Below are 14495 nucleotides of genomic sequence, written 5' to 3'. Positions count from 1 at the left end.
TATGGCATAATGGCAGTTTTTGAAATAAGTGTTGGTATAAAACCACACTTTTCAATCTAACAGAAAAACTAAATTTAATAGGTGGAATATTCTGAATAATAGCCTACATATAACTAAAGTATAGGTCTTGCAGTTCAGATCATACATTTTTTTAATTTTTTGTTATTTGCGTTCTTTAAAGATCATTTTTTAACATACTGATAAGGTATGGGTTAGATCACTGTATTACTCACACACCTCTTTACTGGTAATTGCAAAAACAATATTTACAGCGTTATACCTGTTTCAAAAGCTATGATTCTGTTGGCATGGTACTTTGGTACCTCAATACGCGTTTTCCCAAATGTACTTAACACATCAGTTCGGGGTGGGTTAAGGGGGGTGAGATTCAACTTCATTCACCATTGGCCTGTCACTTTAGGTCTATTATCTTACCCAGCGTATACCTAGGTGTGACATTAATATCGCTCTAAACAATTATGGCCTGTCCCGTTCTGGTGGTGAGGTGGTGGGGGGGGGGGGGGGGGACGGGATAACCAACTCAGAGTGAACATAGTGTCAGTTTTTAGGTGTCTGTTCTAAACATACATTTACAATCATCCATATTTACTGATTCAGAAATAGATTTAAATAAGTAACAGTGGTATCATGACAGTAATTTTTTTTAATGCGTGGTCCATGGGGGAGGGGTTGAACCCCCCCCCCCCCCAACCCTTCCTACGCCACTGTATTAAGATTAAACTGGGGTCAGTTATTGGGACGCTGGTTTGTTTGCCTAACCTCCTAAGAGCCCCATGGTGTGTTGTATGAAAACATTACATGCATGTTGATGACCCTCAGTAAAGGTGAACCAAGGCAAGGTAGACTAGACCTCGGCGACCGCCCAGAGCGGGGGCGTCACTCACTTAGTTGAGCCACCTTCATGGTGTACCGGGGACTATGGCTCAGTTTAGTCAACGACTGTAGTAGCCCAATGCATCCCTGGTGTAATGAAGTCTTTCAAACGAATATACGTGCCATAATAATCACGTGATAGATTGGGGCGCTTCGGGTCGCATGATCGCCGGGGCTCCGTGGGGCGCCACTGGTGCAGTTGGACCTTTCATTCAAGTGGTTCCCTTGACCATGTTTGCTGGGGAGGTCTGCAAGGTTGTTGATTACTAAAGAGGGTGGGTGAACGGATGCCTGAAATAAACATTTAGTCCACGTGGGCTTTAAAACCTTGTTTTTACGTGTTTTACATTTTATTTTTCATATTATGTAAAATATGTTTTCTTGTCTAAATCTAAAGGTGTTACAGTTATAGCCCCAACGAGTGCGACATTGTGAAAACTGCATGGTAAGTTTTTTAACATTTATAGGCCTAAAATAAAGTTTTCTTTTATAGTTAACACTCAGTGTTGCTGTCTTGCATTCACATTGTCAAACTTCAAATGCCTGTAATTAAATCAACGCTACACATTGATGTAAGAATTTCAGAACTTTATTGACAGAAAATGTGAAGAATGTAATATAACTGTATTAACAGAAAATGATGAATATAGTGTAAGTATATTGACAGAAAGTGAGAAGCTGATCATTACAAAAAGGGTAGAAAATCAGCGAGATGTAGACTTAAGCTTCAGCAGTCTTTAGCTCCATTGACCCGTCTCCCAGAGATTCTGTCCCCCTCTGATAGCTGTCAGCCAGTTCTGTTGCCGTCTGCTGGCCAAAGTTGTCTCGCGCTAAAAATAGAATAAGGTAAACATCGGTAGCTAGGTTGTCTTGCCTGCTCACGTGACGTCTGCAGGGGCGTGACCACAGTCTGAGCAACCACGTGATCAGGTTTGCGATGTTCAGGATGGACAAGGACGCTAGGACAAACACTAGAGCAGCGGATAACGAGACGTAGATGGCGTAGGTTGTGTCGTAGGTCAGCTCAGGTTGCGCCGGGCTTTGAGTAAAAACACACTGAATGGCGTAGGCCTCTGTACGCCCGAGCCGAATTAAGCTGAACTTACACATCAGGGGAGTGTCGTAGTAGTCCTGATGCGAGGAGGTAGAATGCGATCCAAGATGGCCGACTTCCGGTTGAAGGTAGCAGTAAATGAATGCTAGCTGACAGACTGACACACTACACAGTGCAAGTCTGTACACCAGGAACCCCACGGTGGTCCAGCAGGAAGGAACATGAGAGCCCCAGACCCCCTCCATCAGCTTGGCTCGAGGCTCTGATGGAGCTGTTGAAATCTTGTGAACGTTTTCTAGAGTTTTCTGAACGTTGACACCACAGCAGCGTGAGTACATCCCCCACAACACCTGGGTGAGTTTCAGACACACGGCAAAGACAAACAACAGAACTGGTATGTGGGAGGTTAAGTACCTCAAAGATTCGCCTTGTGAGTCCACTACACGTGCAGAGTCTGAAGAGTTCTGTGGTGGCTCATCTTTAGCACCGAACCGTGTCTGGTCTCGCGAGATTTGGCTCTCGTCATTCGTCTTCAGTTTATACAAGATGGCAGCAGACGTGGAATCAGAGTTGTTCACGTTGGCGGGAGACACAGCTTTCTTGTACGCTGCGCCACAGATAGCATTTGTGTATGCTACTTGCTCGTTAGTAAATTGGGCCGGAGCGTAGCAATGTACAGACATTGTATCGGTAGCTTCCCCTGAATGATGGCCGCTGGGAAGAAACAAGGGCAGGACCCAGGTAAACAAGGCCAACAGTAGAAACAACAGGGCCGTCCATGTATGGCTGTAGTGGACAATACTGTCGTCTGCCAGGGAACGTCCGAAAATTGCCATCTTCTGAACATAAGAAATGAAAAAATAGTAAACGAATTGTTGTATTTCGAGTGTAGTGACAGCCAAATATAGTAAACGGAAAGGTTGATATGAATTGTGTGTTTGGGTTGTGGGAAAGTAAATTATTTTCTCATAAGTTTCAAAGACTCTCACAGAATATTCAATTGGAAATGTGAAATTAGAGGACTTTTTATGGTAGTGGATGGTATTGGGGCTGTGCAGTAAGGGGTGAAGTGGTGTTGTACTGTAGCAGATTGCATTTCTCCTACCCAGTAGAGAGTAGAGGTATGCAGAAGGCGCAGAAACAAATTAATAAGCTAAGGAAAAGCGTGGACTATTTAAATTGTCTAATGCAGTTGTCACATACATGTCACACATGCCAAACTGTTAATTAAACTAAGATAAATTAGCAGCAAGCTAGAGAAACGTTATCATATACACCTAGACACATAGACTACCAGATACAAGTAAGATACTCACACAGACTACCAGATACAAGTAAGATAAAAAGGCTACCATATACAGGTAAGATACTCACACAGGATACCAGATACAAGCAAGATACTCACACAGGCTACCAGATACAAGTAAGATACACAGGCTACCAGATACAAGTAAGATACACCCACAGACTACAAGATACAAGTAAGATACTCACACAGCCTACCAGATACAAGTAAGATACTCACACAGGATACCAGATACAAGTAAGATACTCACACAGGCTACCAGATACAAGTAAGATACTCACACAGCCTACCAGATACAAGCAAGATACTCACACAGGCTACCAGATACAAGTAAGATACTCACACAGGCTACCAGATACAAGTAAGATACTCACACAGCCTACCAGATACAAGCAAGATACTCACACAGGCTACCAGATACAAGCAAGATACTCACACAGGCTACCAGATACAAGTAAGATACTCACACAGGATACCAGATACAAGTAAGATACACCCACAGACTACAAGATACAAGTAAGATACACCCACAGACTACAAGATACAAGTAAGATACTCACACAGGCTACCAGATACAAGTAAGATACTCACACAGCCTACCAGATACAAGCAAGATACTCACACAGGCTACCAGATACAAGTAAGATACTCACACAGGCTACCAGATACAAGTAAGTTACTCACACAGCCTACCAGATAAAAGCAAGATACTCACACAGGCTACCAGATACAAGCAAGATACTCACACAGGCTACCAGATACAAGTAAGATACTCACACAGGATACCAGATACAAGTACGATACTCACACAGACTACAAGATACAAGTAAGATACACCACAGACTACCAGATACAAGTAAGATACACAGGATACCAGATACAAGTAAGATACACAGGATATCAGATACAAGTAAGATACTCACACAGGCTACCAGATACAAGTAAGATACACAGGATACCAGATACAAGTAAGATACACAGGATATCAGATACAAGTAAGATACACCCACAGACTACAAGATACAAGTAAGATACACCCACAGACTACCAGATACAAGTAAGATACACAGGCTACCAGATACAAGTAAGATACACCCACAGACTACAAGATACAAGTACGATACTCACACAGGCTACCAGAAACAAGTAAGATACACAGGCTACCAGATACAAGTAAGATACACCCACAGACTTAAAGATACAAGTAAGATACACCCACAGACTACCAGATACAAGTAAGATACTCACACAGCCTACCAGATACAAGTAAGATACACCCACAGACTACAAGATACAAGTAAGATACACCCACAGCCTACCAGATACAAGTAAGATACACCCACAGACTACCAGATACAAGTAAGATACACCCAAAGACTACCAGATACAAGTAAGATACACCCACAGACTACCAGATACAAGTAAGATACACCCACAGACTACCAGATACAAGTAAGATACTCACACAGCCTACCAGATACAAGTAAGATACTCACACAGGATACCAGATACAAGTAAGATACCCACACAGGATACCAGATACAAGTAAGATACTCACACAGGCTACCAGATACAAGTAAGATACTCACACAGCCTACCAGATACAAGCAAGATACTCACACAGGCTACCAGATACAAGTAAGATACTCACACAGGCTACCAGATACAAGTAAGATACTCACACAGCCTACCAGATACAAGCAAGATACTCACACAGGCTACCAGATACAAGCAAGATACTCACACAGGCTACCAGATACAAGTAAGATACTCACACAGGATACCAGATACAAGTAAGATACACCCACAGACTACAAGATACAAGTAAGATACACCCACAGACTACAAGATACAAGTAAGATACTCACACAGGCTACCAGATACAAGTAAGATACTCACACAGCCTACCAGATACAAGCAAGATACTCACACAGGCTACCAGATACAAGTAAGATACTCACACAGGCTACCAGATACAAGTAAGTTACTCACACAGCCTACCAGATACAAGCAAGATACTCACACAGGCTACCAGATACAAGCAAGATACTCACACAGGCTACCAGATACAAGTAAGATACTCACACAGGATACCAGATACAAGTAAGATACTCACACAGACTACAAGATACAAGTAAGATACACCACAGACTACCAGATACAAGTAAGATACACAGGATACCAGATACAAGTAAGATACACAGGATATCAGATACAAGTAAGATACTCACACAGGCTACCAGATACAAGTAAGATACACAGGATACCAGATACAAGTAAGATACACAGGATATCAGATACAAGTAAGATACACCCACAGACTACAAGATACAAGTAAGATACACCCACAGACTACCAGATACAAGTAAGATACACAGGCTACCAGATACAAGTAAGATACACCCACAGACTACAAGATACAAGTAAGATACACCCACAGACTACCAGATACAAGTAAGATACACAGGCTACCAGATACAAGTAAGATACACCCACAGACTACAAGATACAAGTAAGATACTCACACAGGCTACCAGATACAAGTAAGATACACAGGCTACCAGATACAAGTAAGATACACCCACAGACTACAAGATACAAGTAAGATACACCCACAGACTACAAGATACAAGTAAGATACACCCACAGCCTACCAGATACAAGTAAGATACACCCACAGACTACCAGATACAAGTAAGATACACCCACAGACTACCAGATACAAGTAAGATACACCCACAGACTACCAGATACAAGTAAGATACACCCACAGACTACCAGATACAAGTAAGATACTCACACAGCCTACCAGATACAAGTAAGATACTCACACAGGATACCAGATACAAGTAAGATACTCACACAGGATACCAGATACAAGTAAGATACTCACACAGGATACCAGATACAAGTAAGATACTCACACAGACTACCAGATACAAGTAAGATACTCACACAGACTACCAGATACAAGTAAGATACACCCACAGACTACCAGATACAAGTAAGATACACCCACAGACTACCAGATACAAGTAAGATACACCCACAGACTACAAGATACAAGTAAGATACTCACACAGCCTACCAGATACAAGTAAGATACTCACACAGGATACCAGATACAAGTAAGATACTCACACAGGATACCAGATACAAGTAAGATACTCACACAGCCTACCAGATACAAGTAAGATACTCACACAGACTACCAGATACAAGTAAGATACTCACACAGACTACCAGATACAAGCAAGATACTCACACAGATTACCAGATACAAGTAAAATACTCACCCTACAGTGTGCACGCACGCCTGGCTCACCCTCTACTGACTGGGAGCTGCTGGAGGGAAGTGGGTGTGTGTGTGGGTAGGTGACGTAGTGTTGTTGATGACTAACTAGAACTCACATTTCCCACCTAAACACACACACACGCACAGAGTCTGTGCTCACAACGTGGCCTAGTTAGAGGTCAAAGGTCAGTGCGGTGACCTTCAAAAACGAAAGTCCCACTGTACATTAGAGTACCGCAGCCCCCCCCCCCCCCCCCCACCATCCTATAACGTTTGGCCTTCGTTTCTCGGGTGTTCTAACCAGAACATTATCATGAAACATAAAGCTCTTAACTACAACATCCACTAAAGTACCTTTCCCGTCACTTACATCAATGTTGTTGCTTCTGTGGCATTAAGTCGTAATGTAGACCAAACACACATACAGGCTACATAGCATATCTTTATGCTAAAGTACGTAGGAAAAATGTTGTGTAGCTTTGGTGCCATGAGAGAACTAATTATTTGAGTTGATTACCGTCAATTGCTCTCCCAAACGGTACTAATTATGTTTAACGTCAATTGCTCTCCCAAACGGTACTAATTATGTGATGATAACTAGCGCAGCAAATAACTGACGGGGAATGTTATAGTGCAAAAAAACTACTGCACACAAAATGTGCTTTCAAGAAAACCTGAGTATATAAATAATGGCTTGTTGTATGATGTTAATGAAACAAAAATATTGGTTCCCCACAATTTGACATTGGTTCCCCAACATTGGATATTAGTTCCCAACAATATGACATTGGTTCCCTACAATTATTTATTGGTTCCCCACAATTGGCCATTGGTTCCATCATCATACATCCCACTAGAACTCAAGTGTTGACTAAAAAATCTCAGATTTGTTTTGAAAACATCGCTTCTGTCTGTTTACAATACACGTGTTTTGTACAACACTCAACCAATACAACATTTGTTAACTCTTTGTTTACACATCTCGATATATCTGATAAAAACAATTTCACAACCCTTGAAGAAAACCATCTGCATCAAAAAAAGTCCTGTAAACAGTCACTCAACCCGAGTCACATAAACGATTTAAGACTGAGGTGCATTCTATAACTGTGCCCTAGATACACCCTCTCCTCTCAATGCAGGAGAGGGCAGACTCTTCTATCTTAATACATTCAAACAACCAAGTTGTTTGCCAGGAGCCATCTAAAGTACACAGCTTTCATTCCTGTGTAGTTCAGGCTGTGAACAGTATTTCCGTTAGTTGATTTTTATTCGAATATTCAGTGAAAAATTGACAGAGAACTCCAATATTTTAAACGTTTCCATGACAACCATGTCCGACAGGGTCAGGGTAACACCATGGACGATACAGAGAGCAGCGCAGATGAGGACTGGGGTGTTGATGGCGGTCAGTCAAATAATAGAGAAAAAGATGGCGGTAAGTCTAAAAATAGAGGGGAAGATGGCGGTCAGCCTAAATATAGAGGAGAAGATGGCGGTCAGTCTAAAAATAGGGGGAAGATGGCGGTCAGTCTAAATATAGAGTCCTTTCATATGACGTCACGTCCGTTCGTGATACCTACGCCCGCCGCCACAGTGGTGTACACAAGACGTAAACACAATCAGCTGTTCGCCAGCGCTGGACGTGTTCACCAGCGCTGGACGCGTTCACTGTATGTAAAGAACCGCACCCGCGGAAAAGGAAAAATACGTTAAAAAACTTGAACTCTTAGGAATTGAAGATCCTTATACTGTTATTGACAGTTTCGTATAAATAAATATGTGGACAAAATTTCTAAATAAAAATACTGTTAGTAATACTGTTTGCGTTTAGAGTTAAAGTAGCCGAATCTGATCAAATGCAGTTCTCGATACTTTGTTTCATGTAAGGGCAGTAAAATAATAAACTTCATTTTAATTATAAAAGATAACTATTAATAAAACAAATATGCTCGACCTTCACAAATACTAATAGTAAAAGACAAAGTCAAAAGTAATAGGCTAATAAGAATAATAAGATCTAATAGTAGGCCTAATACCTGGCTCCGCTGGGTAGACATAGAATCTAGAATCTACTTCTTTACTTAAATTTAATTACTTTAGATCTACATTCGATTCAAAATACACCCATAATAAATCAAAAGTAGTCATAATAGGCCTAATAAAGCATTTAATTGTATCTAAGATCTAAAATCTCGCTCTATTATCTAATCATTTTTTTAGCAAACGAAATTTTCTGAAATTGAAATAGATTATATGACTAGACTTAGATCTAGAATCTGCTACTTAAATTAAATTGTAAAAACTTTATACAAGCATGTAGTTGATATTATTGTAGTAGAAGGCTTTAATAAATTACTAAGGCCTACCTACTTTGTTGTCTTTTTACAGCAATATGTATCTGATACTGGACTGAGTTTAATTAAATTCAAATTCATATCTAGTAATTGGTCTACTAAGTTTGTGTAGCCTAGTAGTACAATCTAGATCATACCAGCCAACAACAAATAACCACATTATTATTATTTGGTTAATGATTAGGCTAAATTTTTTTTTAAATCCACTGTTTATAAAAGAAACAAATCAAGCTAGAAACATTATAAGTGAGATGGTTTAGAATAATAACAATGGACCCAGTCTACAATTGATACAATTGCAGGTCTACATAGGGCCTACAGTCTAGTAGTTTACAGTAGGCACCTAGTGTGTAGCTAGTATACTAGTGTGTAGCTGTCCAGAGTTAAGATTCTTAATGCCTTAATGCTTTCCCCTGATAAGCCGTGTGTGCTATAAATGACATAACATGACACCGAGGTGAGAAGTGTTGAGGGGAGAGCAGTGGGACTTTCCCCTTTGTTCTCCCTGCTGGGCCCTGAGGGTCAAAATTATATCAGAAATACTATCTCTGTGGGGCTGGGTATCACGGAGGTGAGACATTTTCAGGGGAGGGCAGGGCAGACTCCTCTTTGGTTTTATTGTGGGCTAGATACAGGTGGGGGCAGCCATCATGAGGGTTGAACGTCAGTATTAATGTGTCTGATTACTTCCCTGCTGGATTATAAGGGTCTTAAATTGTATAACATGCTACCCAGATTGGTTATTACCCATGGATTATATTAGCCGTTGTAGTGTGGGTTTTGTAGGAGTTAAGTGGTCTCACGTTTGCTACAGTAGATAACCTCTAATATATTACTGCATTTGATCAGCTTCGTCTACTTAAACTCTAAACGCAAATGGTATTACTAACAGTATTTTTATTTAGAAATTTCGGCCACATATTTATATTATCCACGAAACTGTCAATAACTGTATAAGGATCTTCAATTCCTAAGAGTTCAAGTTTTTTAACATATTTTTCCTTTTCCGCGGGCGCGATTCTTTACATACGGTGAACACGTCCAGCGCTGGTGAACACGTCCAGCGCTGGCGAACAGCTGATTGTGTTTACGTCTGATGTACACCACTGTGGCGGCGGGCGTAGGTATCACGTGATTTAGGTCACGTGTTTGCAAGGACTCTATAAAGAAGATGGCGGTCAGTCTAATTCTAGAGGAGATATTTTTATCACATCAGTTTTGTTTTTGTTTCTAGCAGCGCTACTTGCCTAAACCTATAGCAGTGCTACTTGCCTAAACCTATAGCAGTGCTACTTGTCTAAACCTATAGCAGTGCTACTTGCCTAAACCTATAGCAGCGCTACTTGCCTAAACCTATAGCAGTGCTACTTGCCTAAACCTATAGCAGTGCTACTTGCCTAAACCTATAGCAGTGCTACTTGTCTAAACCTATATCAGTGTTACTTGCCTAAACCTATAGCAGCGCTACTTGCCTAAACCTATAGCAGTGCTACTTGCCTAAACCTATAGCAGTGCTACTTGCCTAAACCTATAGCAGCGCTACTTGCCTAAACCTATAGCAGCGCTACTTGCCTAAACCTATAGCAGCGCTACTTGCCTAAACCTATAGCAGCGCTACTTGCCTAAACCTATAGCAGTGCTACTTGCCTAAACCTATAGCAGTGCTACTTGCCTAAACCTATAGCAGTGCTACTTGCCTAAACCTATAGCAGTGCTACTTGCCTAAACCTATAGCAGTGCTACTTGCCTAAACCTATAGCAGTGCTACTTGCCTAAACCTATAGCAGTGCTACTTGCCTAAACCTATAGTAGTGCTACTTGCCTAAACCTATAGCAGTGCCACTTGCCTAAACCTATAGCAGTGCCACTTGTCTAAACCTATAGCAGTGCTACTTGTCTAAACCTATAGCAGTGCTACTTGCCTAAACCTATAGCAGCGCTACTTGCCTAAACCTATAGCAGCGCTACTTGCCTAAACCTATAGCAGTGCTACTTGCCTAAACCTATAGCAGTGCTACTTGTCTAAACCTATAGCAGTGCTACTTGCCTAAACCTATAGCAGTGCTACTTGCCTAAACCTATAGCAGTGCTACTTGCCTAAACCTATAGCAGTGCTACTAGCCTAAACCTATAGCAGTGCTACTAGCCTAAACCTATAGCAGTGCTACTTGCCTAAACCTATAGCAGCGCTACTTGCCTAAACCTATAGCAGTGCTACTTGCCTAAACCTATAGCAGTGCTACTTGCCTAAACCTATAGCAGTGCTACTTGCCTAAACCTATAGCAGTGCTACTTGCCTAAACCTATAGCAGTGCTACTTGCCTAAACCTATAGTAGTGCTACTTGCCTAAACCTATAGCAGTGCTACTTGCCTAAACCTATGGCAGTGCTACTTGGTCAGGACGCCTAGCACTACCTCCTATAACACAATAATACCCCCCCTCGTCTGCCTTGTGTTATATAATGTGTGTTCGATCCCCTAAAATATTAGCTAAATGGTATCTGTTGAGTGCTAATATCATGTAAACAACAAATTCAAATATTTGATTTCCAACCTGTTTATCCACGGAATGATTATCTGTTGACATATTTCAGCACCGTACAACAACACAAGGAAGGTAATTGGATCGTGCATCATACAGGAGGTAACTGCCCTTAGCGGCGTAATGGAAATCACTGCAGACAACCATATCAGCAGCCACTCACAAACTGCTGAGGAAATCCCATGGTGATGCTCGTATACAACTTGCAATCCTGACAAAGTGCCTTCAAACCCTGACCAAATACCTTCAAACCCTGACAAAGTGCCTTCAACCCCTGACCAAATACCTTCAAACCCTGACCAAATACCTTCAAACCCTGACCAAATACCTTCAAACCCTGACACAATACCTTCGAATTTGCGTCGGTCAATACCCGAATGATTCAAACAGTTCATTTTAAGTGAAGACATGTTTTCCACTGTTCATTACACGTTGCTTGTAGATGTTGTGGACGCTTTTTACCACAACCCTAAACAAATGATGATCACATCACTGAATGACCACACCATTAAACAAATGTTGGGCACATCACTGAATGACCACACCCCTAAACAAAAGATGAACACATCAATGAATGACCACGTCACTCAACAAGTCACGAACTAACCACTGAACGACTCACACTGTTTTTTTATCCTTTCGTGGCTTTATAAGACTTCTAATGTACACACTTTTAATTTTAAGATCTAATTAAAAAAATGTTATAGCTAATATAAAGCGACATATTGTCTTTTCTCACGTTAAAATATCATAAAAAACATTATAGAGAGTTTGACACAAAAAATCAAATTTGTGAACTGAACATTTATGGAGAATAGCCCTAATTAGTACAGTAGTCAATTAATTATCTTTCTCCTACATACAATAAGAGTTGTTAATAGATGCGTTATTGGGATTTGATAATAATATTCCCGCTGCCTTTATTAGTCCCTTCGTTTCAAAGAGCTTTCATAAGTGGCTTGATCAATACAAACAGAAAGATGTCAACACACATTTAGAAGTTCAAAGCATTGGAAGACAGTTTAAAGCTTGCCATAATTTTAAAATTCTACAATGAAGAACTAATTATAGCTATGAGGGAATCGCTCTAGCGATTATAATTACAACGTTCTTATTTTTCAAAAATTTTTATGGCCATCAGCTATTGAAATAAAAATGTTGAAGTTTTACAAGAATTATTTTTATTTTCTCGTATACAGAATATAGAGGAAGTATTGTAATCGTGCACAAAAATCACATGGAATTTTGACAGTTTTCACCGTTTTACTTCTCAGTACTTCATCAAATACGGAGCATAGGGGACTTATTTAAATCGGGCAAAAATTCTATATCCAGATTGATCAAAATTTCGGCGTTTTACGCGTAATCGAGTAGGAAAAAGTGGGCTTTGCAATTCTGTCCGTATGTGTGTATGTGTGTGTGCGTGAGTGTGTGTGTCTGTGTGTGTGTGTGTCTGTGTGTGTGTCTGTGAACACGATAACTTGAGTAACGTTACTGCTAGGTTGATGAAATTTCATATATGAAGTATTATATCAAAATTGTAGTTCTGTATTGACTTTTAAGCGATTTCAGGTAACCGGAAGTGGAACTTATTCTACTTATGGTTTTTCAAAAGCATATATCTTGAGTGCTGTTTCAAATAGATTGACGAAATTTCACTTATAGGTAGAAGATCAAATTCTCTGCCTTCTCTCAAATTATGAGTAATTTCCGTTTACTGGAAGTAGTACTTCAAGCCTTCTCAAAAATACACATTTATTAGTTTAAAGGTTATCCTAGAAGAGTAGATTTTTTTTTACAAGCTTTTATTTAACTCACTTCCTCTGTCGACAGTCTGTCGTCAGTCGTCAGTCTAGATCGAAACGCAGGAGTAAAAATTCGGACAGTTCTACTTGACCGATACGATTCACAGTTGGCACGTAGGTCAAGACATGAAGACAATGCAATCTAAAATTAAATTTGACTTAATGTGAAGCCTAATTAATTTTTTATGAATTGATTAAAATTTGGACCGAATTAGGAGGCATGTCTATCCTACCACACCACACGCGTCATCACGTTCAATAGCTGCGCCATCAGGTTCAATAGCTGCGCCATTACGTTCAATAGACGCGCAATGGTTTTTAGTCATGTAACACTATTTTAAATAAAACATGTCAAGTACTGAAAAAAAAAATCATAAAAAAACCTTTTAATAACAAGCTTTTATGTACTAATGCACTAAAAAGTGGAAAATAAATTATACACTACTATTTAAATTACTATAATGAAAAGCGTGGGTCACTTTAGTATCTATTGGATACCTTTACTAATGTTGAGGAAGACACCCACGCTTTTCTTTATAGTAATTTAAATAGTAGTGTATAATTTATTTTCTACTTTTTAGTGCATAGGACATAAAAGCTTGTTATTAAAAGGTTTTTTTAATGAATTTTTTATAACTTTATTTAAACATATTGAGAGAAATAATATTTTGATAACTATACTTTATTTGAACATATTGAAAGAAATATTTTTTATAACTTTATTTGAACATATTGAGAGAAATAATTTTTTATAACTTTAATTTATCTATAATATAACGCTTGTCGTAGGGTGTCATCCGTCATCGCTATAGAATTTTGAACAATACAGGTAAACACTTCATGTCGTGCTTTTTACGTGCATCGCAGTGTCTTATTATAATTAAATGGGTAGGGCTTATTTATATAACAACTTAAATTTTGTGTATAGTTGGCACTGTTTTTACTCTTTCGCATAACATGAATATAATATTAAATACACGCACATTGCTAAAATGGATCAATGTCAAAAAATACTTTCGCTTAGATTAATAGAAACATTGGACACATTTTAATAACAGTAGGGTAAAAACACTAATTAATTAAAATCTTTTATAATTTTGCCAAGGGAGGTAATTTTAAAAAGAAATTCAACTCTCGCTAATAAAACAAGTATGCATGCAAATTTGCGGACGTGCAAGAGTACATTATTGTTAAAATATTATAATTAGCATGGATTAATAAATGCACCATGTAGGTCAAAT

The 14495-nt window shown here is 39.5% G+C and overlaps 1 protein-coding gene across 1 annotated transcript; it reads right to left on the bottom strand.

Moving 5' to 3' along the window:
* Positions 1-1496: 1496 nt before the first annotated feature.
* Positions 1497-6593, bottom strand: LOC131942939 (uncharacterized). Its single transcript, XM_059302908.1, has 2 exons — positions 6551-6593; positions 1497-2787 (listed from the first exon to the last, which is right to left on the bottom strand). Exon 2 carries the CDS (start codon positions 2782-2784, stop codon positions 1615-1617), a length of 1170 nt encoding a protein of 389 aa, XP_059158891.1. The 5' UTR covers positions 2785-2787; positions 6551-6593; the 3' UTR covers positions 1497-1614.
* Between the last annotated feature and the right edge of the window lie 7902 nt (positions 6594-14495).

The sequence above is a fragment of the Physella acuta genome, unplaced genomic scaffold (genome assembly GCF_028476545.2).
Source record: "Physella acuta isolate Inbredline_101_S28 unplaced genomic scaffold, ASM2847654v3 ptg000434l, whole genome shotgun sequence".
Classification (NCBI taxonomy): domain Eukaryota; kingdom Metazoa; phylum Mollusca; class Gastropoda; family Physidae; genus Physella; species Physella acuta.
The sequence above is the reverse complement of the archived record's forward strand: the minus strand, read 5'-3'. Positions and strand labels throughout refer to the sequence as shown.

Excerpts from the sequence above, each read along its gene's own strand:
- LOC131942939 (XM_059302908.1), bottom strand. The coding sequence starts at position 2,784 with ATGGCAATTTTCGGACGTTCCCTGGCAGACGACAGTATTGTCCACTAC.